This window comes from Psammomys obesus, unplaced genomic scaffold, assembly GCF_907164565.1.
Source record: "Psammomys obesus unplaced genomic scaffold, mPsaObe1.curated_primary_1811, whole genome shotgun sequence".
NCBI classification, from domain to species: domain Eukaryota; kingdom Metazoa; phylum Chordata; class Mammalia; order Rodentia; family Muridae; genus Psammomys; species Psammomys obesus.
Window position 1 is genome coordinate 13,825,835 of NW_026596240.1, and position 23,901 is coordinate 13,849,735.

Genomic DNA, 23,901 nt, shown 5'->3' on the forward strand with positions numbered 1-23,901 from the left:
ACGGGATACATGGTGATACACTGCTATGACCCAAAAAAAACTGCCTCAACCAATTTAAGGGACATATGGTTTAGTTGAGGTTTCAATTCAGGGGGAAAGCATGGTAGCATTTACAAGAGCAGAAGCATGTGGCAGAGATCCCTCACCGCACAGGAGACAAGAATGCAGAGCAATACAGGAATCAAGGGCCACCTATAATCTTCAATGGTCTGTCCCTAGTGATATGCTTCTACAAGCCTCATGTCCATTGTCTTAAAGGACAGCACCACCATCGAAGGAACAATAAAACATGAGCCTGTGGAGGGACATTTCAAATTATAACCATAACAGGCACAAAACTGTGTGGTGTTGGGAGGGACTTTCCCAAACCGAGAAGGTGTACTTAGTGTTTCCAACAGCCAGGATGGAAAGGTCTTTCCAAACTCTCTTGCATGGTGGACAGAACCCTTCAAAGGGCTGTGCTTTGAAACTGTGTGCATGCAGGCTGAGACAAAAGGCTGCTCTAGAGCCTGTGAATACTTAAGAGCATCACTTGAGTGTATCAAACCAATTAATTCCAAGTTACTTACATGGAATTTTAATCTTTATTATTATTATTTTTTTTGAGACAGAGTTTTTCTGTGCAGCCTTGGCTATCCTGGACTCGCTCTGTAGACCAGGCTACCCTCAAACTGACAGAGATCCGTCTGCAAAAGCCTCCCTAAGTACTGAAAAGCATGTGCCACCTTGCCCAGCTGAATTTTAATCTTTTAAATTTAAACATCACTGCATGATATTTAAAATTTCAAAAATTCAGTTATAACAATGATAAAAGTACAAAGAATTAAAAAGTGTAACTCAGAACCAGAGGGAAAAATTAATCAGAAAATAATGCTGGAAAACACAAAGATATAGGAAACTATATAGCTATAGTTTGAATAGCTATATTAAAATGTTCCAAATGTCACCAGGTGCACACATGTAATCCTACTACTCAGGGAGGCAGAGAGCCAGATCTCTGTGAGTTCAAGGACAGCCAAGGCTACACAGAGAAACCCCGTCTCAAAAATCCAAAACCGAACCAAACCAAACCAACCAACCAACCAAAAAAAAAAAAAAAAAAAAAAATCACAGATGTTCCATATGTCAAAGAAGATAAAGGAAATGTAAAGTGTGGGAAAACAACTAGTCGAGCCCCAGCTTGAACTACTACATGGGGGAGAAACTGTTTTAAACATCAATCAAATCAAAGAAAAAACTGATATAACAAAATATTTAGAACAAAAATATATAGAACAAAATATATAGCTGACCCAAACTTAAGAGTTGTCTTAGTCAAGGTTTCATTGCTATGAATAGACACCATGACCACAGCAACCCTTATAAAGAAAAACATATGATTTGGGGATGGCTTACAGTTCAGAGGTTGAGCCCATTGTCATGATGGCAGGGAGCATGGCAGTGTGCAGGCAGACATGGTGTTGGAGAAGGATTTGAGAGTTCTATATCTGGATTGGCAGGCAGCAGGAAGAGAGAGTGACACTGGGCCTGGCTTGAGCATCTGATACCTCAAAGTCCACCCCAGTGACACACTTCCTCCAACAAGGCCACACTTCCCAATAGTAGTATTATAGCCTATGAGCCTATGGGGGCCATTTTCATTCAAACCACCACAAAAGTAATTCTTAATATTAAAATGTTCATACTGGAAAAGAAAAAAGATCTTAAAATAATCTAAATTTCTATCTTATTTTTAAAATAACAGCAAATTAGCTAAACTTAAAGGTAAGCAAAATCATCAATAAATGAGACAGCTGAAAAAGGTTCACTCTCTCTGCACCCACACACACTCAGGCCTTCTCTGTGTGGTACCTCTATATGAGCTGGTTTTGGCTTCCTTATATTACGGAGTCCTTGGACTCTACAAGCAGCATTTCACTGAGCACGGGGATGTTATGTCTTCTCTCCCAGTCTAGTCTCACAAGTCAGGAAAGGCTGTTGCTTCCATAGTCTGTTCATCACAATCAAGTCAGAAACCTGACTAGACTCAACAGGGAGAAACTGTCATCTCTCAGTGACACAGCCTCAAAACTCTGGGAAAAGGTATGGCAGAAACACTGCTGGGGATACCCTGAACAGTGAGTGTATACTATAGGAGTGTGTGATACAGGCATCATTTCCCTCAAATCTGAAAAACTACTTTCTACATCTGTTGTGGCATGAATCTCACTACAGGTTCTTTGAGTTTCTGTGTATTTGAAATACTTTTATTTAGTTTTCATTTTTTCAGGTATATTTTCTGAAAGACTCAAGAGTTTTACATAGGTTGACAGGTTCCTTTTTTTTTTTTCTTTTAGCACTTTGAAAATGTCACTGCACAGTGTTCTGATTTGCATGTTGCTAAGTTCAAAATAACTCATGCCTTTTCCCCCACTTTGGCTGATTTTTTTAAGTTTCTTGAAAAAAAAAAAAAAAAAAAAAAAAAAAAAGGTCAGCACCTTTTCCGAAGGTGGAAAAATGATCTGTCAGCCATGCATTATAGCCTTTACTACTATTTGTGACAAGTTTTTCCTACACAGATCAGATTTCCCTGGAGTTCACTAAGGAGCCCAGCGCAGGCTGAACTTAAACTTATGATGCTCCTGCCTCTTACCTTCTGGTAGCTAGAATTATAACAGCTCATTTTAAAAATTACTGAAATGTATTAAAGCATCTAAAATTTTACCTTACTTTTAAAATAACAGCAAATTAGATTACTTTAAAGGAAAGAAAATAAAATCAAATCATAATTATTACATAAATATACGGCATTTTCAAGAGCTATTATAACACATTTCCACATCTATTTCATTAGTAGGCTCACTAATACTTTCTGCCTACTTCAAATTATGCTGTATGTCATATTTTGCAGTTCCTTCCATGTGGGTTATTTTGTTTGTTTTTTTGTGGGGGGCTTTTTTGCTATAAAATTGTGGATGATACATGTTTGAAAGTATGTTATGTGCCCTTCAAAAAAAGCCCAAGATTCCCAGAGAATGTTTATTTTACTTGCAGAGTACTTTTATTTCATCAAGTCTTGCTGCTAGGCTTAATTAGGGTGGGGCAAGACTGCCCCTGGGTTAGTTTTAAAAATAGGCAAGAAACTCAAATAACTCTGTAACAAGGAGACATTGAGGGGGTTTTGTTTTGTTTTAATGGACAAAGGATATGAATCGACATTTCTCAAACAGGTGATAAATGGCTAATGGGTATACAAAACTGGTCAAAATGGAACACCACTGCACATCTGTGGAACTAGCTATTATCACACAGACAACAGAGGGCCAGCTCGAGTTAGACTGGGTGCCCTTCTGGAGGACCTAAGTTTAATTTCCGGCACCCACATAGTGGCTCAAACCATTTATAACTTCAGTTCTAGGAGATCCAATGTCCTCTTCCGGCCCCGGTGGGTACCAGGCATGCACATGGTACATACATATACATGCAAGCATAGCATTAATGTCTACATTCTGGAAGAATGTGAATTCCTATGCGGTAGTTGATCTGCTCCAGATAAAATAAAATCTTTACCAAGTGTTTTCCACAGTGGACAACAGCTAGGACATGAACTCAGGCTCTGTCATCACTGAGTGAGTAGATAAGAAACGGCGGCTCCATACACAGTGAGCGTTACACGGTCTTTACACAGAAAGACACATGCCATTCATGACAAGAAGGAAATTCTGGAGGCCATTACGGTAAGCGAAATAAACAGAGCACAGAAAGACAAATACTGCACAATTTCACTTGAGTGTGAATCTGGAAAAGGAAAATCAAAAGTGAAGAATGAAGAAGGCAAAGGATGGTGGCGAGGAGAGAGAGGGTACTGGAGAAGTATAGATCACAGGATTAAAAATTTTAGTTTGATGGCTGCAAGTTGAAGATATTCATGGCACAACATGGTGACTGAAGGAGTAGGTTTGTTACAGTCCAGAAAAATTCTGAGTGGAGATAGAAAGTGTAAAAAGGTGTGGAATAATATACAACCTATCAGTTCAATTTAGCTATTCTACAACACACACACAAGCACACACACACACACACACACACACACACACACCATACTTCAAAACATGCTCTGATGACAATTATGTGCCACCAAGAAACATGCTGGCAGTTTCCGTGGAGCCCGAACCGCACCAAGCCGTGGTCTAACTGGCACACAGCATGTTTTACTCGGCAGCTGTCGCCTTACGGTCCCTGGGTCCCGAGGCCCCTCACAGATCGCAGCGGCTGCCGTGGTGTCTGACAAGCATCACAGGGCCCCTGCATCTGCCAGCCTGCTGGTGACCAAAGGCCCCACTGGTGCCCCACTGCAGATTTTCAGATCCTCTCCTCTCACATCCCAGCTGCCTCACTAGCTCTCCCCCTCATCTGTTGGCATTTGTATTTTTATTTTTACTGGTGAGAGTGCTGTTGTGTTACTGTTAAGCAGTATTTACAGATGGAAGAAGCCAAGGGAAACACAGCAGCTTCTGTGATGCTACTCTCTGAAAGACTACAGCCTGTATTCTATTGTTCAGCTCATGGACATAGCTGTTTCACACAGTTCCCTGAATTTTCAGAGGTTTATGATGGCTAGAAATAGAAACCCCTGTGAATATCATTTAAAAGATCACCAAAGGAAACAAACTGGGCAGTTAGTGTAAGTGGCAAGGGAGGGATGCAATTAAACAGTCCAACCCAGCTCCAACACCCATGAACTACTGCAGTTACCAGCAGGACAAGATGTGGCAACCAAAAGCTGTCTAACTGGAATTAAGGCCCACTCAACAGAAGGGAAATCATGCCTGATACTAGAAACCTCACCAGCTTCCTAGGGCCGGTGAGCTCAATGACCTTAGAAAAGAATTTCCTGTAATTTCTTTGGTAGACCAGCATAATCTTGCACTACATTATAAATCTTATCCTTATACCCACAGAACAATCTATCTACCATCTCTCATCAAAGAAGCCTCTTCTTTACAGCAAATGGAGACCATCGAAAAAAGCCACAACTGTATATAATGCAGAGATCAACAGATCTGGGGACACCCAGTGTAAAGGGACACACCTACTATACTGCTTATGAATCTACGGCTCATGGGATGTGGAGAAGAAGAGACGGAAAGATTGTGACAGACAGAGCACTAGGGGGAGTCTGTTGTGAAAATGTCTCCTAAAGATAGCTGCATGGAGCAGGATGCGGTAGTGCATGCTTGTAATCCCAGCTCTCAGGGACACAAAGGCAGGCAGATCTCTCTGAGTTCAAGGCCAGCCTGGTCTTCAAAGAGAGTCAGAAAAGAAAAACAACAACAAAAAAGATAAGTGCATAAACAAGAACAAAACAATGCCAATGCCAAATGACCATGTTAGCAATGAACAACGAGCATCTTACAGAGGCATACTCCTCTACAATGAAATAAAGCAACTAGTCATTATTGGGAAAGAGTCAGCTTCTCCTGGGGAAGAGCTCCCTTATTGGTTGACCCGTAGTGTGGGAAGTGAAACCATATAAATACCACCAACAAAAACATACTGTTTGTATATACATATTACACGCACACACACACACACACACACACACACACACACACAAACAACTTGGTATGTAATAATAATAAATAAAGAAAAACTTATAAAAATATAAAAAACTTATAAAAAAACATAAACTTGTATGCTGCAGAGGTCATGGAAAGTTAAATGGTAGGTAGCTGGGATGGGCTGAATGAAGAAAAGGGAGGAGAGAAAAGATATGATTATATTTCAATTAAAACATATTTTAAAGAGCCAATAGAAAACATAAAAATTAAGCAAAACATCCTGTAAGACACCTTTACTATGCAGAGCTTTGACACCATGAGGAACATGGATGGTTTTTCTTTCACATCAGTGACAACAACACGCAACGACGACGCATTGACTTACGTTCACACTCTCTGACGTCCAGGTTGAACTGCTGTAATGCTCCCAAAGTGAGCTGCCTTACTTCTGCTTCTAGCAAAAGTTGCATCAAGGAGGTGGCTAAATGTTTACAAGCTGACATACAGGCTGTCTGGGCCACCTTTCCCTGAAATACAAACAAGTCAAAAAGTAAGTCAAAAAGTTAGTGGATTAAAATGAAATGCCATCTAAACTATTTTTTATTAAAGACAGAATCTCAGATATTCCAGGATGGTTTCAAACTTGCTATGCAGCTAAGGGGACCTTGAATTTCTGACCTTACTGTGTTGGGGTTGTAGGTGAGCACTACCATGCCCTCAGTTATGTGGCGCTGGGGTCAAGCTGAGTCTTTGTGCATTCTAAGAAAGCACTCAATGGACTATGGGCATTACTGGATATGAAAGTTTAAGGGATTTATTCTACTCTTCAATCAATAATTTATTTAAGGTTCTTCCTATTATGATACTCATATATCTAATAGCCTTGGAATTAAACATGTATCAATTGCAATTATTTTAAATACTGGCTCCATCCCACCAGTCACAGTAATTAACAGTAAGCTATATTCATACAACCCAACTATAAGACCAAGAAGCATATTTTAAAAATTAACAGTAAAGAAGCAATATTCAAAACTGGTAAGTAAATTTGAGAAAGAATATCACAGAGAGAATAAACATAAAAAGTCTCTTCAAAAATTCCTTACAGATTCTAGCAAAGAAAGGTCTCTAGATATAAGCCAGTGCAGAGGAATATTAATTCAGAACATGGCTGTTCTGGCAAGAAATCACATCTAAAGACCTGCTAGGTCTGTATGATTTGGCTGGCAAGAGATTACATCCAAAGATCTTCTAGGTCTGTGTGATCTGGCTGAATTCAAACACGCCTTTAATCCAGGAGACAGAGGCAAGCAGATCTGAGTTCAAGGCCAGCCTGGTGTAGAGCAAGTAAAGAAAAGCTTAGGTATAAGCGTGGTGCAAGCTTTACTCTCAAGCAATGAAGGTAAAGGTAGTTTGTAGAAGGAAGCACCCATGTTTGAAAGTGATGTCTAATTGGGTGGCAGAAAAGGTGACAAAACAGAGCAGATTTGACAGAATAGGGTACTCCCAATTCTCATGAGAAGAGAGAGCACAGAGAAGCTACTGAAGGGACAATTCCGAGTGAGAAGAGGCAGTTTCACTGGGACAGTAATGGAGAGGCAGGCTGCAGAGAAAGAGCACAGGTGAAGACAGAACGAACCAGAGAATGAAAAGGAGCCAGAAGATTAGAAAATAAAATGCTGGAGTTAGTTTGAGGCCAAGCAGGGCAATTCAGGGGCCAAGAGAAAAGCCAGAATGAATAAGTCAGCTCAAAGAGGAGTTTGAGCCAGAACAGCTGATTTGAACACAGTTCAGAGCTCAATAAGAACAAAAAAGGGAGAATTTAAGTCTCAGATGCTAAAAATGTACTGGGCCTAGGTTAGACTGTATAGAGGCCAGAAGCTTCCAGGACTAGGCCTAGGTCAGCAGAAGGAGGCAGAAGACCTTGCAGACAACAACTGAACAAGGCAAATAAAATTCATTTTTATAAGCCAGTATTTACTGCTTTATGACTTGTCTGTAAACTCAAAAGAAAAATGGCCTCCAAGATGTAATTAAAAGTGTGAATTTTGTTTTCGTAGAAAAGACTGAGATTTACAAATAACTTCTAAGATAATTTTAAAAACAGAGTTAAGATCTGGGTGTGGCGGCACATGCCTGTAACCCCAGCACTAAGGGATGTAAGTGAGGCCAGCCTGGTCTACAAAGTGTCTTAGCTGTCCAGGACAGCCAAGGCTACACAGAGAAACCCTATCTTGAAAAACCAAAAAAGATTTAAAATTAATATTTAACTATCTTTATGAAAGCATTCAAAGCACTTACAAATTCAGTACTATTAAAAACACAACCTATGCTCCTGGAAGACATCATTAGTTGCTGTCCTACTTTGCATCAGAAGTGGCCATTACACTTTTGTACTCCATAAATACTGTTCTGAGGGGCTGGGGTGTGGCTCCGCTTGCTTAATGGTACCTGCAGCCTTAGGATCCAAGTCCAGCACCACAAAGAGGAAAAAAAGAAAAAGAAAAGGAAAAAGAAATGCTATGGTGACTGGTACACAACCAGAAACAACAGGCTGTTCTGTATGACAACCTATGGCCATCCCTAAATCACATCACCCTTAGTAAGTACTCTAACATAGCCTGTCATGGATGTGATTCTTTTGGATTATACCTTTAAGTTCTCTTCCTCCTTAAACAAGAAGTTATCACCCCCCTCTTTTCCCCAGTATATGAATGTGGAGGTTGGAAGCATCTCTTGTATAGAGACACCTTAGGCCAATGCTTAACGTGGGCCCTGACTTGCTACTCTTTCGGTGTATTCACTGAAGGTTTTGGGGGAAATGGATCCTGAACATCCCCCCTCCTCTTTGTGCGAGTCCTGGTAACTCTTCACCCTCTGCACATTGGCAAGTTTCTGTCTATTATTATTATTATTATTATTATTATTATTATTATTATTATTATTAATTTGCCTGTTCTCATATATTCTACTTCACATGTGGAAAAATTAGCCTTAACTTCCCAGGAATTCCAAGGCCCATTTCTTACTGTATTCCTCAAGATGGCTTCTTCAACACCCAACCACTTCCAGGAACACAGGAGTCACTTTGTGACTCTAAGTGCTGGCTAAGGTCTTCCTAGGGCAACAGTTTTGGCATTCTTCAGGTTCTCCACCATGAGATTGTGGGGTTCTGATTATCTTCCTTCTCTGGGAGCACTACCCTTGCACTGCTGGCTGTCTACCAGTAGTAAGCATTTGTCCAGAACCTGAAGCCAAGGCTGGTACTAGTTACTGTGTCATGGTTAGCAATGGGCATCTCATCTTTTTTTTCCTGTAATATACATATGCTAAGTAAATACTGATAATTATAAAGGGATAATCTTATTTTTCTTCTAAAGTTTCATCTATTGTCCTCTGGTTCCATCACACTATAAGAATTCCGCTATAATTCTTACTATCCTCTCAATGTGACTTTGTTCTCTACCACCTTTTAAAAGATTCTTCTTATCTTTTAAACACAGGGTTTCATGTAGACTAGGCTGACCTCAAACTAGCTATTAAGCTGAGGAGTGCTCCTGAACTCCTCATGTCTCTACTGCTGAAGTATGAGAATTAAAGGCATGTAATATACCACAAGCACTTTAGTCAGTGCCAGGAATGAACCCAGGGCTTGATGCACGCTAGGTAACTATCCTACCAACTGAGCTACTTCCCAACTCCATTAAGATTTCTTTTTCTCTACATTTAACATCAGCAACCTCTACATTATTTACCTCCAAAAAGTGTTCTTTCAATGTACTATACATGTCTCTATGAGCTTGCACAATCTGGAGTGAGGTATCTTCTCTGGTGTGGAAGTACGTTGAGTACCACTTCCTTAAATGATACATTTTACTGCTATCTCTTTTTTCTCCCCTGAAACACTGAGTAGACAGGTCCACCTGGACTCAGTTAGTTGCATGGGTTTTTTTTTTGTTTTGTTTTGTTTTTGTTTTTTTTCTATGATGCACTCAGTAGGAACCATAGTGAAATCTTGATCTTTTTGAGGGGTAGTCATATGTGACATGGTCCTCTTGTGATGTTGGGCAGCAGTGACAATGGCGATACAAGACACAGTATATCAAGAGCCAACAGCATGCTATGCTGAACTGGTGTTCAACATGTTACATACATTATCAACTTCCTGTTGTTCACTCAGGTTTGCTAGGTGAATAAAATGCATCTTTAGATCTTTCAATAATTCTCAATACATTTCCTTTTTCTCTCTATGTGCTTGGGAGTGGGAGGCAAGAAACCTTTCCTATTTCTTTTTTCCTCCAACTTCCTTCTGTTTTTGGACAAGATCTTGTGGTATAGTTAAGGCTAGCTCAACTTTGAATTCCCATTTCTGCTTACCAAGTAGAACTAACATAGCTACTCTGGGTGCTTCCTACAGATCTGATCTTGTTTTACTATCTTGAACTCAGTGTTGAGTCCATTGTTCAGTTATTTAATGTACCTTCTAAAACTCATGCAATAAAATGAGTAGCAGTAGTATACACCTGGAACCCTAACACCCAAGGGGTAGAAGTCCAGAGTTTGAAGCCAGCCTAAGACAACCCCCTCATGTCCCCACCCCATATGAGTCTTTAATTGTTGTTTGTGGTTGTTGTTTTTGTTTGTTTCTTTTTATGTTAACATCAACATGCAAATCATCTCAGTATCTGCACCTATCAACTATGTGAATGTTTATTCTTCTTAATAGCACTTTAGAAAGTCTTGTTTTGTACTTTTACCTTGCAGTTCAGACTCTAAACAGGGTTTAGATTAACTTCTCAGCCTCAACAGGGTTTGGAAATTTGTTCTAGCAAGCAGTTAAGACAGTTGGTTGTCTTGGCTTTTTTAGACTCATTTTAGAACCTCATTGCTATGGTTCTATGGTCATCTTGCCTTTACTCTTAGGGCCTTGTTGTTAGTTCCTGTACAGGGCCCTTCTGGCATTTCAACTAAACAGCATAGTTTTCATCAGGTCTTTCCAGGGACACAATCCTCTATGTCTGGCAACATGTGGAATATTTATTCAGTTCTCAGTCTTTAACAGCAATTGTCTTCCAAGTCCCCACAGTGTCTATCTGCCTGCGTGCCTTAGCAACTAGCCAACAACCAAGAGTAACTTGATGAATATTTTTGTTTGTTTTTAGATAGTTTTTTCTCTTATTTCATGTCTTTGGTATTCTGCTTACCTAATTATTGACCTACTGATATCACAAACATTGACTGAAGCACCTCCTTCATTAGGCAATGCTATGATTTTATATTTTCTCAAAAATTTACAGTGGTTTATGACTGGAAGAAAAGTCCAACATTAGTGTTACCTGGACAGTATCTCAAAATAATCTTTCTTTTCCTCTTTAAAACTTTTGTTTTCAACTTTTTAAAAAGACATTCTTACTCTGTAGCCCATTCTGCCCTCAGACTCACACCGACGCTTCTGCCTGAGGCTGTAGAGCACTAGCCTCACAGGTGTGCACATCGTGACAGCCAGCAATTGCAGGGTCTTATACACAGCCCCGCCTGGCCTCCAACTTGTTAGCCTCCTACTGCAGTATCCTGGTTGTTGGCATTATAGCATGTGACACCACACTTGGCCCAGAATCCTTATAATTTACAATTTATATTCAACCAGAGGTGAAAGTCATTTGAAGAAAGTCTTCTAGTCAACAGTTTCCTGTGTCTGAGTACTAAGCACTCTGTACTTCCCATCACCACGAGACAAACATTTTTACGTCCTAAAAAAGTCTGCATGTCTTTTGAAACAAAACTGACAATTAAGGATGAAGAGTGAAACCATTAATGAGTGCCCATATATAAGCATGCCCTAGAACACTGGTTTTAACCTTTGTCTCCATTTTACCATGTGCAAACTAAGATTATTTTAATGGTTGGATTAAAAAGAAAAACCAATGCTCCTTGTAGCACAGTTCCTCGCTTGTACTAAGTGCTCAGCAAGTGCCATACACTTATAATTTTTATTCCTGTGGTGCTAAATATGGAAAAGTGGTTAAAAAAGCCATTGAGTATATGTGCTTAAAATGTGTTTTATAGATACAGAATATTTTATTGCTCATGTCTTCTATTACATGAATTTCTACTTTTAAAGAAAGTAATTCTGTCTGGGGCAGGGAGTGAAAGTGTGCTTCATTCTCAAGCAAATCAAGGGACACATGCAATTAAATGCTAAGTTGAGCAGAATGAACCCTCAAGCCCTATCTGATTTTATGAAAAAAAAAAAAAAAAAAAAAAAAAGTTGCAAGGCCGAAAGAGCTACAGAAGCTTCACAGAGTGGCAGAGATTGCTAGGTGAGCTTCATCCCAAGCACAGCAAGTGGACAATTCCTCAACTGACTTACAAACCAAAATAAATGAAACATAAAATACTCTACAAAGAACAGCTACTGAACTTTGGGCTTCCACAGAATGAATCCTGCCCACAAAACACAAAAACTTCTTTTCTCTCTCCATAACTCCTGTTCAAGTTACAGGTCAATTTCATTCAGCCTTCCCATTTAACACAGAAATGTTTCTGAAGGCATTCAGTCTCTGTCATGCTTGCCATTTTACCAGATGGCAACCTAGATGCCAACAAATCAGACTCAAATATTAATGAGCAAAAGGTCATGATGAGGTAATCTCCAAGGTTATACTGGTTCCTGTTCTCTGACCCTATCCAATTCCCCCTGCCCTTTCTCCCGGTCTCTTTCTACATACATTTACAATCATGGGCTCATTTTCAAGACACACCCTCTGGACTATAATTTCACTTGAAGTGTGTTTTAAGTGGAGGACTCCCAGATGCCAGCTAGCAGCCTAAGGGTGACTGGCAGACACAAGAGTTCCCCAAAAAAGGAAAGAGGGAAGCCCACTAAAACCCAAATTTGATTTTGAAATTTGATTTCTAACTACTAGAACGTGGGTAAGAGGAGGAAAAAAGAAACCCCTCTTTCAAAATTTCCAATAAGCTGTTTAATAAAGTGACAAGGCAGAGCATATTAAAATATTAACCAAAGCTTCCAGGAAAACCTGTATAATCTCAATTGTTTATTCTAGACCTTTACAAACCTCATAAAAAATTAAGTGGGTTTGGAAAAAACACACTACAGCCATAGGAGAAAGTTTACAAAACACAACGGTGCTGACGCCTGCCTGTCTGCCAGTCAGTCCCTTTAACTCTGATGGAGGACTTCTTACTCAGCTCCTAACTGGTCAGCCCTAAGTAAGCCTACACTCCCTCCCAAACACCTCATTAGCTGCCCTGCCTTCTTGCTTTCCTGAGCAAATGCATCCTGTAGGTGCTCTGCTTCTTTATTCTCTGCCAGTAACAAATACTTCATTTCAGAATACTTAAAACCTTGAGGTGATTCTCAAAAAAACAAAAGAGAAAAAAAAAAAAACACCTCATTTAAAATCTTCTTTATGTGAATTTACCCAGATCTTTAGTTACTCTCACTATGAGAGAACAGTATACAAGCAGCACACCCATTTAAGAAAATAGATAGTAAAGCAGACCTAAAGAGAAGCCAGGCTCACACCCACCTCGACCTCACATCAAATCTTGGCCTTTCCCTCATGTGACCTTAACAGCATTCATTAATCTTAGTTGGATATACACAGCTCCCTCACAATTAAAAAGGGATACGAATGCCAGTCTTGACATGGAATCAAGAGCTGTTCAAGAATGCAGAGCTGTTCAGCCTGCTACAGAGGGAGCGAGCAGCTACTCTGCTATGACTCTCTTACAACTCTCACAATAAAGACTGCCCATGATTTAAGAAAAATTTAAAGTGAAATTGAGTTTCCCAGGCAGAATTACATAGTCTGCATTTCATAAAAAGTAGGTATAGAAAAATTCAACATAAAATATTAACATGAGTTAGGCTCAGCAATAATCAACCTTCTGGAATGGTGAAATCTATTTTCGAGTTCATTAGATTTTTAGATTGTAGAAAAAAGATAAATGCAAAAAAAAATCACTGTTTGAAAAGAAAAACACTTATAAGTCATTCATAAGTCAGAAAAATGAGCTTATTCCCTGCAATCCTTTCATTTCCCTTCTGAATAGGTTGGGAAGGGAGTTGTAGAGGAGCCTCCTTTGGGCATTGTACAAAGGCTCCAGAACCAAAGACAGAGCCAGAAGCCCAACGGAACAAACTCTAAATATGGAACAAGAGGCATGCTTTAAAAGCCCTCTACTATTTATACACAATTCTGGATGATTTTGATTAAAGCATGTTTCTCCTCTTTCATCAGAAAACGGTTTCCTTTATTCCCTTCTACTAGGCTTCTTTCTTAACTGAACATGCAGAATTGAAAGGAGGAGTACAAAACAAGTTAAGCATCACTGCTCAGATGTTCTGCTCGGTCAAAGTCAGTGAAGACCTCATACAGCTGAGGTCAGGGGAGGAGGCATGCTGAATGACCTCGACTGCCAATCTGACCAGATGCAGAGGTGCCCAGGAGGCGAACAATGCACAGCTCTGGGTGTGTTTACCACGGAGTTTCCAGAGAAGATGAACTAAGGGTGACTTCTACAGAATGTGGGTGGCACATCACCTATGCCGGGGGATTAGGTGAAGTTAAAGAAATAAGAGGAAGGGAGAGGAGTAAGCCCAAGTGCAAAGCACTCTTTTTCTTTGCTTTTTGGCTGACATGATTTCTTGGCAGAATGGACTGAAATATATGATATCAGACCAACAAAAATAAATCTTTTTTTTTTCCTGTAAGTTGTGTGGTTTAGGTACTTTGTCCCAGTGGTGCAAAGTAAGACAGAGGGCACTCAGGGCATAAGAAAAACCGCTGCAGGAAATGAGGGCAGACTCCAGGTGTCAGGTCTTCAGACCCAGCATGGAGGGTTCTCCTGGATCACCAGCTTGCCAATTTTAAAACATCATCATTTGAAGAAACACTTTGTGAAAGACACTGCAAAAGAGCATGGAACCTAACTGAACCCAAGGTAAGTTTAACAATGTCCAAAAGCATCTACTAAATGTAGATGTTAGTAAGTATTGCTGAAAAACACATAGACTAAGAAAATATTGTTTTAATAACAGTATTCTTGATCTAAAATTTAGATAAAAATTTAAAACATTCTAGGCTGAAGAACATTTCAGGAGACATTCAAGAGTTAAGCTTTTCAAAGTTCTAAATAAGTGCAAGAAACTTAGCAGATTTGACGGATGTAGCAAATATACATAGAGGGAAGTTAGAAAGAGACAGTGTGAAATCACACAGCACAGATGAAGCCACGTAGCTAATTGTACCTTGTTTAAAAAACCTTGACCAAAGACAAAGACAATTCACAAAGCTAAGGGGGAAAACTAACATATAAAATAATGAGTAAAAAGAGAAAGGAAACTAAATGTCATAGAAGAATTGTCGTATGTTACTGAAAAATATATTCACACCTAACTGAAAATTTCAATTCCTACAAGCACTCTGAAACATAAAAGTCCCAGCTGTCAAGACCTTCATACGTCTAATAATCCACCAAATCATGTAAGAAAACAACTGTGTAAACATCAAAACACAAGAAGGTGTAATGAGAGCAGCAGACCATCACAGAATACAGTAAGACTGACACATCAAGCCTGGGAGGAGTAACGGCGCTTCAGGTGGAATAACACTGTAGTTACGTGAACACACAGACACACATTAGATGCTGCATGATGGGTAGTTAGGACACACCCCTGGGAATATCACATGGCAATGCTGTGAAGCCCAAAGGATTTACAATGCTGGCATTTCCCCCTTTAATTAATTAAGCAATGGGTTCCACTGCGTTTTCATACTTCTGTTTCATTATACTTAAATCTAATGTGTATCTCAACATGAGCAGGTGAGCAAGTAGATATCTGTAAAGCTGTACATAAACCTAAAAATTTTGACACACTGAATAAAACAAAGTATCTATTGATCATACATTTGAACACAAAAGTGATAATTACAAATTTACAAAAATTATACGAAAAATCTATACCTGTTTTAGTAAGTAATTGTTTTTTTCTTTTTGTTTGTTTGTGGTTTTTTAAGAGAGGGTTTCTCTGTGCAGCACTGGCTGTCCTGGACTCACTTTGGAGACCAGGCTGGTCTTGAACTCACAGCAATCCACCTGCTTCTGCTTCCCAAGTGCTGGGATTACAGGCGTGCACCACCATGCCCGGCTAAGAAGTAATTCTTATAGCATACATATTCTAATGATTAAATTCAAAATTGTTATGGAAAACCTAATAAAAATGAAAGTCTTCTGTTAATAATGGCCTCGCTAAGGAATGTATAAAAATAGGCATAAAAATGTAATTTAGATTAAATAATACCAACAACAACAACCATAAAATCAATCCACTTTAAAATGAGGGAAAAAATTTAACAGAAGATCATATGACAGAAGACTATGAACAAGCAAGGAGAACTCAAGAATGCTCATCACAATGACATGTCGGAGAAACTGAAAGCAAACACTCAGGAAAATACCAGTGTGTATTACTGAAATTCTCATTAGACTAAATTAAAAAAAAAAAAAGACAAAAGTAAACACTGGCAAAAAATTTTCATAGTTGCTTTTTTTAGACACTGCTTTTGGGAAAATTTAGTAGCACAACACCTTTTAGAAAATGTGTCCATTTCTTAAGAAGTTGAACACATTTATTTTTGACACAGAACAGAAATAAAAACAAACAGAACCCGCCTATTAATCAGTTTTAAGATCACACAGAAAAAGAAAACTAGATCTGAGATCCCAGTATAACAGAATTATAAATATTGAATGAGTTATGTGGTAGGTGTCCACAGTCCCCAGCACTTGGGATTATACTATCATTTGAGGCAGTAATATCACAAGTTCTAGGCTAGCCTGGGCTACAGAGTTCCAGGCCAACATGGGATATATTTGACTCTTTCTCAAACTTAAGTAAGTAAGTAAAGATAACATGTTAGGAAAAGAATTAAAACTACACTAATATACCTCAGAAGAATTTTGTGGATGTTACACATCCACGTGGACATAGAGATAAATGAAGTTCCAAAACAGAGAATCACAGCAGCATGGCTGTGTGTGGCACAACCAGAATGCTAGCACTGAGGTCTAGACAGCAGGATCAGGACTTTAGATAAGTCTCAACCACCCAGTGGATCACAGGAGACGTAAAAAACAAACAAGCAATAAATAAACCAACAGGGACAGATGTCCACCTCACTTGCCAGATAAGGGTACTTGCTATGAGGCTGTTGGCAAACAACACTCCCAGAAGTTGCTTTTCTGAATTCCTGCAGGCATGGCACAATTACAGTCAGTGAGCCAGATCCACAGTTTCTACGGCCAATGAATTATTAATAAAAAATGTTTATGGAATGCTGAAACTGCACCTGTTCTCCATGTGTACTTTCTCCTGAGCACAATTCCTTAACCTGTGACGTGCGTGTGTGTGGCATTGCATTGTGTTAAGAAACTCTTCTCCAGACTATTCAAAGTACACAGCAGCTATGTACAGGTTAAATGCAAATGGAAAGCACTTCTGGTCATTTCAGCATGCACAGATTCGCATGGCTACCAGCAGAGAAGGGGCTGGAACCAGTCTCCCATGAATATCGAAGGCTGGTGATGTATGTCACAGATCACAGATTCTCAATTTCACTTCCAGAGATAGGCCCCATGATTCCTGATAGGAATTTCTAAAATAACATTTTTCTTTTTTTTTTTTTTTTATAATCACAAAGATCATAAAACAAGGTTGTCTAACTTATCATAACACTTATGTGATTTCAGTACTTTAGTGCCTTTGTATTTACAGATAAGCTGGTATCAAGTCAAGAATATTTTATACGAGCAAGCTATGACATATATAACTGTATGAAGTTATATATATATATATATTTTTTTTTTAACTGTATGAAGTTAAAGTTAAACTAGCCTACGAAACAGTACAAAGACAGTACTCACAGGAGGCTACATGTGAAGAAAATCATACCAACATCATGATTCATGCTAGTACAAGATCCATGCTAGGTACAGCAACTTAGTTAGCAGAAAAATATACTGAAAATATTAAGCCAATGTTGTTCATTTAAATTTTATTGGCTGTAAGTGTTTAAATTTGTTAGTTTTACAATATTATAACTGAAAATTATGTGCACACTTTATATTATTATATAAAATATATATTCATAAGTTATTTATGCCTACTTCATATTTATACAGATACAGGTAATACTAGTAAAAATAGAAGGTTCAACTGAAATTTTATCTTGGGAAATGTGGCACACTGGGTTGATTTAAAACACAGAAATTATGAATTAGATATACTATTTTAAATACACACACACACACACACACACACACACAAACACAATGAAAGCATGCTTTAAAAAAAAAGGCAGTCTTTGTTTGCTAGAAATACCAAGAAAAGTCAGAGAAGACCAGAGAAGTCAGAGCTGTCTAACAGCTATATATCAAATGTTAATGCTAATACAGTTCTAGAGTCTGGATAATAAAAAGCCCGACAGGCTATATTCTCATTGACAGGTGATCAGGACAAGGTGCCATTGAGTTTTGTCTCCTCTGTACAGCTGGTGGCAGTGGAAAGTTGGCTAACCCAAAAGAAACTAATTGCAAGGATGGGTTTGATGTTGGAATTCATGAATGCCATGCAGTACAGGAATCCCCAAGCTATGCTCTGAGACTGTTGAGACACATAAGACAGAACCAACATCAAGTGTAAAGCAGCTGTGAGGATGCTTTGATTCTCTGAGCATTAGGAGTTCCCATGGGGTGTGAGGCTGTTCCCATTAAAGAGCAGGAAAAAAAAAAATTCAAAAATTAAATCTGGTTAAAGAAGTAACAACTCAGGAGAAAAAAAAAATCTTTGCAGTGGGAGGTGGGGGAAGCACAGAAACCGGGATAACAAACTTTTTAAAAGGCCCAACAAATACAGGCTGACACAAAGGGTGAAATCCCCGTGAAATAATAAAACACTGCAGGGGGTCAGGAGACTTGCTGCTGGAGATAACAGTCAACAGGGGACGACAGCACAAGCGATGCTGGCTCAGGCTAACTCTAAGGCTGAGGCAGGAGACCAGCACAGCTTTGAGAAAAGTCTGAGCTACAAAGTAAGTTCCAGGCTAGTCTACGTTAAAAAGAAAAGAAAACATACCAAAGGGTCATATACAACAGAGTGGACTAAGAAAGAGAGCTGGAGAATTATCCAGAATGTAAATAAACATAAACATAAACATAATAAGAAGGAAAAAAATGCCTACAAAGATATAATCCGTAAGGCTCATGGAAAAAAAAAAAACCTGGAGAAAATAAAATAGTCCCCTAAAGAAACTGAATGAGAATGAGTAAGAGTTCAGAGCTCTGACAGCTAGAGAGAAGTTGGTAGAGATGAAATATAAGCACTTGCAGACAGGGGGGCTCACACAGCTCTGGGAAATGTTCTAGGTAACAAGCTTGCTTGAAACAATGCTGTTGGAGAGCCCTTAGGTGGCAGCTTTGGAACCCCACAACATGAGTAACCTCAACACTTTCACAAAGAGGACCCCACAGCTTGACACAGACACCTACAAGGAATGACACTGAATCACAGCACACAACCCTGTCACATGGGAGCTAAGACAGCTTTCAAACAAAAACAATTACAGGTGGTAGTCCTCAAGGTTTTGTTGTTGGTGTTTTCCTCCTACATTAAATCAAGCAAATTTTCTTCCAAATATTCTCACTTACTTAGTTTCTAGTAACTTCCGATTCACAGAATTTTCTTTTGTAATCTTCTGCACTTCACTTCATACTGAACAACGGAAGCAAACGGTAAAGCTCTACCCAGCTCCGATGAAGAGAAGACTAGGTCTAGATCTGCAGTAGCTTAGGCTAGCTTTGAACTCCTGATCCTCCTACCTCCACCCTCTAAGTGTTGGGCTTACAGGCATGTGTCACTACATGCAGCTCTTAAAGCAAAATGCAGGTAACCCTCTGCACCAAAGCTTCAGCTTTGATTTTGGAAGCCCCACTACTGGTCCAGAGGCTGTTCTTAAAAAGCTGCTAGATAACCCAAGTGTTATTACCTTGATCTAAGATGGCTGAACTATCTGATAGACTTCTAATCTTCTGGATTAAACCTAAACTTTTCTCAATTCAAATTCTCCAGTCTTTTTTTTTTAATATAGCATCTATTGATTTTAATATCCTACTTAACATTTTCATTTCTTCTTTGCTGAACACATTGTGATAAACAAAAACTGTACATGGTAAATAATTGATCAAATAGTCCTATATAAAGCTGAATACATTAGTCTTCATATTTTAGCTTCAATTCCTAAGCTAAAAGAAGCTCCAAGCCTGCACTACTCCTGCTTTATAAGCCAGCCACTTCCTGAGATCCACTGGGATCTCAAAGGACTCAAAGGCTCTGCATGGAATATTCTATAAATTATTTTCTAAAAACCTGTAACAACAGCACAAAGCTCAGGAGGAAAAACAAAAACAAAAAACAGAACCAAACACTGAGTCAGTGACATGATGCTTTCTAAAAACACACTTGGCAAATAACCAGTGGCTATTCTAATCTGTATAAATAAATTAATGTCAGGTTTGAGTGCTTGACTCCAACTAGCTAAAGTGACAAGACAACAAAGGTCCCTGCCATCTCTACAGAGTGTTGACAGAGGTACTGTATGCAAAGACATTAATATACTGAGGAAGCATCCTTTACAAGATAGACACACTCAGCTTCAATCGGCCAAACATTAGAAGTCGATGGCCCTCGAGAGCTTTGCCCAGTCTTTCATGTGTACGTGTGTGTGCCCACTTCTTGGGTACCAGAGTGCAATTCCAGTCGGACTGACAGAGTGAAGATCCAGCCCAGCGTGCAGGCTGCAGCTGTGCTCACACTCACCCACGTTCATGCTGGCACAGGGCGTCGGGGCAAGACCACTACTGGATGTCAGTGCAGCTTACATGACCTCCTCTCTGCTCTCGTAACTGACATGAAAGCACGTGACCTGGCAGGGCCACGTACTCCTCTGCTACCCATCGGGTAAAAACGTGTGAGAAACGAATGAACATACTGTATTTTTACATATCATCCCATAAAAAAATTATGTTTTGGTGGCCCAAAGACATTCTTACAACTCAGGCACTCACCTGCAATTTCAAATCAGTAAAGATAATAAGCTTTGAAGATCTACATTAAGCCAAAGAAAAAAGTTAAATCTACCAAATGGAACTGGAATTCTGAAATCAAAGAACAGACTTTCACAAAGGAAATGGTGCTGAATCTATAGTCTAAAAACTGTTCAAAATAGAGGCTGGATAATAGTAGAAAAAGGGTAATACAGACAGAAGCAAGTCTTCTTAGTTTGAAAGTCTTATGTTTGAACATCATCCTGATACTTAAAAAAAATTCATCAGCAGAGTATTAGAAAACATCTGGAAGCCATTGTATGGATTTTATTTTTACTGCAATCAATCAGAGATATACTCTACAATTGTGTCCAGAAACTGAGAAGCAGAATAAGCCGCAAACTCCTAGATTTAACCTTGTCAGTGCAAATGCCAGTTGACTAGGGCATTGGCAAAGCACTGTCTTTGTTCACCAATACAGAACAATAGCAAAAAAGGGAAACTTTGCACTGGCTTTGAGTTTACAATAAAGCAATAAAGATTTTGGTGTGTATTGTCAAGATGGCACCTATGCAACAGCACCAAATACGAGTGTTCTTGCTTTGTACCTTCCTCTAGTAAGATACAGGTACTAAAGACAACTGGGGACTCATCTTTGTAGATTCTAAAGACCTCACAAAAATTTAAGCTCTGATGACTCAGCAGGCACCCCACTGAGTGCCAAACATCCCCAAGCCCACTGGCAGAGGACTCAACACTTGCTCCACACCTTACAGATCGGGCACCACTCCTATTTGAAGGCGGAATGTAATACGGGCATGGTGTCTTCCTATAGGGGAGAAGACAGACTGGAAAGTGTAGTGCAACGCTCTCAGGGTTCTGGGGCTCCTTCTGGAAGTTAGCTCTACTATTGGGGTTCCGATGGCCCTTCATCTTTACTGAGCCTCAGGGTTCTTACAGCCTCTTCTCTGGGCTCTTGCCCTTACAGAAATTCTGTTCTTTCCCTCCCTGCACTCTGATAAACTTCTGAGTTCTTCCTGACTCCTGTTCACTGTTCACTCTGCTGCTCGCTGCTCAAGTTCACTCATCTCCAAAAGGTAACCTAGAGCTCACAAAGACATTTGTCTGACCTCTCTCCCTTGTCTGGACCCTCTTACCTTACCAAACACCCCTCCTCCCCACTGGGTACCACTCAGGCTGGCCCATCCAAAGACCCTCCTTGGTGGTCTTTTAATACATCTATGTGATGTTTTTAGGTATCCCTATCCCACGTGTGGTGCTTTGAATAGGAATGGCTTCCAGAGGCTCAAATATTTGAATGCTTGGGCATTAGGATGTGGCGCTCCTTGACAGGGATTAGAAGGTATGGCCTTACTGGGAGTAGGTCTGGTCTTTTTGGAGAAAGTATGTCATTGAGGTGGGCTTTGGGGTTTCAGAAGCCCAAGCTAGGCTCAGTGTCTCTCTGTTGCCTGAGGATCCAGATATAGAACTCTGAGCTCCTTCTCCAGCACCATGTCTGTCTGAATGCTGTTATGCTTCCTGCCATGCTGATTATGGACTAAGCCTCTGAATTTATAAGTAAGCCCCAATTATGCTTTCCTTTATAACAGTTACCATGGTCACGATATCTCTTCACAGTAACAGAACACTAACTCAGACACCATGTAACAAGGTTAACATATTTCCTATATATCAGACCAGACCCCATGATTGATTACCAAACCTCCTTTAGTTTTCAAAAATGTGTCTACTGACTTCTGAAAGGAACATAAAGTTCTCCCAGCCATATATAGCCTACTCAAGTGGGACACTGGAGATGCCAGCTCCACCAGGTCAAATGCCTTCTCTCTTTGTCCAGCATTTCCAGGCCTGCCTCTTTTCTGGCTAATAAAGAATATTCTCTCCCCCATCCTACTACAAGGCTCTTTTGATCCACACTTTTTGTCTACTTCTGCTAAATATTCTGAGTCCATCACTGGGCTCAAAATATCTCTTTTCCAGTCCAAACCCCTGGATTCTCCTCTTCTCTAATATTTATGAAAAAAATAACCACTTGCTTATCTTCTGTAATACAGGGAAGTAGATCTTTTATATATACATTATATTGGTAAATTACCACATACCTTTAAACTCACAGATAATCTGGCTCAGGAGCTAGGATTTGACCCTGTCCTGTAGAGGTATTTTAATACAGCAACATGGCTGCTCTGGCAAGGGATCACATCCAAAGACCTTCTAGGTCTATATGATCCAGCTGGAATGCAGATACACTCTGGATTACAATATGATTTGATTAGAAAACAGACATGACCTTAGTACACACTTTTAATCAGAAACAGTGAAGGTATGGTTAGAAGGGAGCAGCCCTGTTTGAAAGTATTGTCTAATTGAGGGGCAGACAAAGTGACAAATTAGAGAAAGGTTTGACACAATGAATAGAAATGAGATGTGCCCAACTCTCTGAGAACAGGACAAGAAAAAGATACTACTTAAGAGTTTGATTATCTCGACATGAGGGGGGAAGCAGCCTTACCAAGCCATAGAGGAATACAATGCAGCCAGTCCTGATGAGACCTGATAGGCTAGGGTCAGATGGAAGGGGAGGAGGAAACTCCCTTATCTTTGGACTGGGGGAGGGGCATAGAAGATGAGGGAGGGAGGGTGGAACTGGGAGGGGGTTACAGGTGGGATACAAAGCAAATAAACTGCAATTAGTAAAAAATAAAATAAAAATTAAAAAAAAAGGGAGTACAGAGAGAGAGGGGGAGGGATGTTTTCACAGAGAGCTTTTACTAGGAGTTGATTACTGGGACAGTTTTATAAAGACATGTTGCAGAAAAACAAATTAGACAAAGGCAAAGACAGAATGAGCCAGAAAATGAGAAGGAGCCAAAAGATTAAAACATATTGACAGAATCAGTTTGAGGCCAGACAGAACAATTTAGTCAAAAGCCAAGAGAAGCTAGTTTGAATCAGTCAGCTTGGAAAGGAGTTCAGGCCAGAACACCCAAAGTGAAAACTTTTGGGAACAGCTACAATGTGAATTGTCCCAAACAGAAATGCTGCTGTTCCAATTGATGAGAACAGCTAAAAGAAAGCCTATCCATGAAGAGAGCACTCTGCCTAAAAACTTCAACCAAGGACTCCAGCATTACAGTTTTCATAATTTAGTTCTGCCAAATGTTATACATACATACATACATACATACATACATACATACATACATACATA

At 39.5% G+C, this 23,901-nt stretch overlaps 1 protein-coding gene across 3 annotated transcripts in view; it reads right to left on the reverse strand.

The window, feature by feature from the left end:
* Positions 1–23,901, reverse strand: part of Exoc6b (exocyst complex component 6B) — a 442,378-nt gene that overhangs the window by 138,986 nt on the left and 279,491 nt on the right. For all 3 annotated transcript variants that reach the window (XM_055596436.1, XM_055596434.1, XM_055596435.1), the window contains one exon: positions 5,926–6,067. In XM_055596436.1, the coding sequence (XP_055452411.1) occupies positions 5,926–6,067 (142 nt within the window). The remainder of the gene's footprint in view (positions 1–5,925; positions 6,068–23,901) is intronic.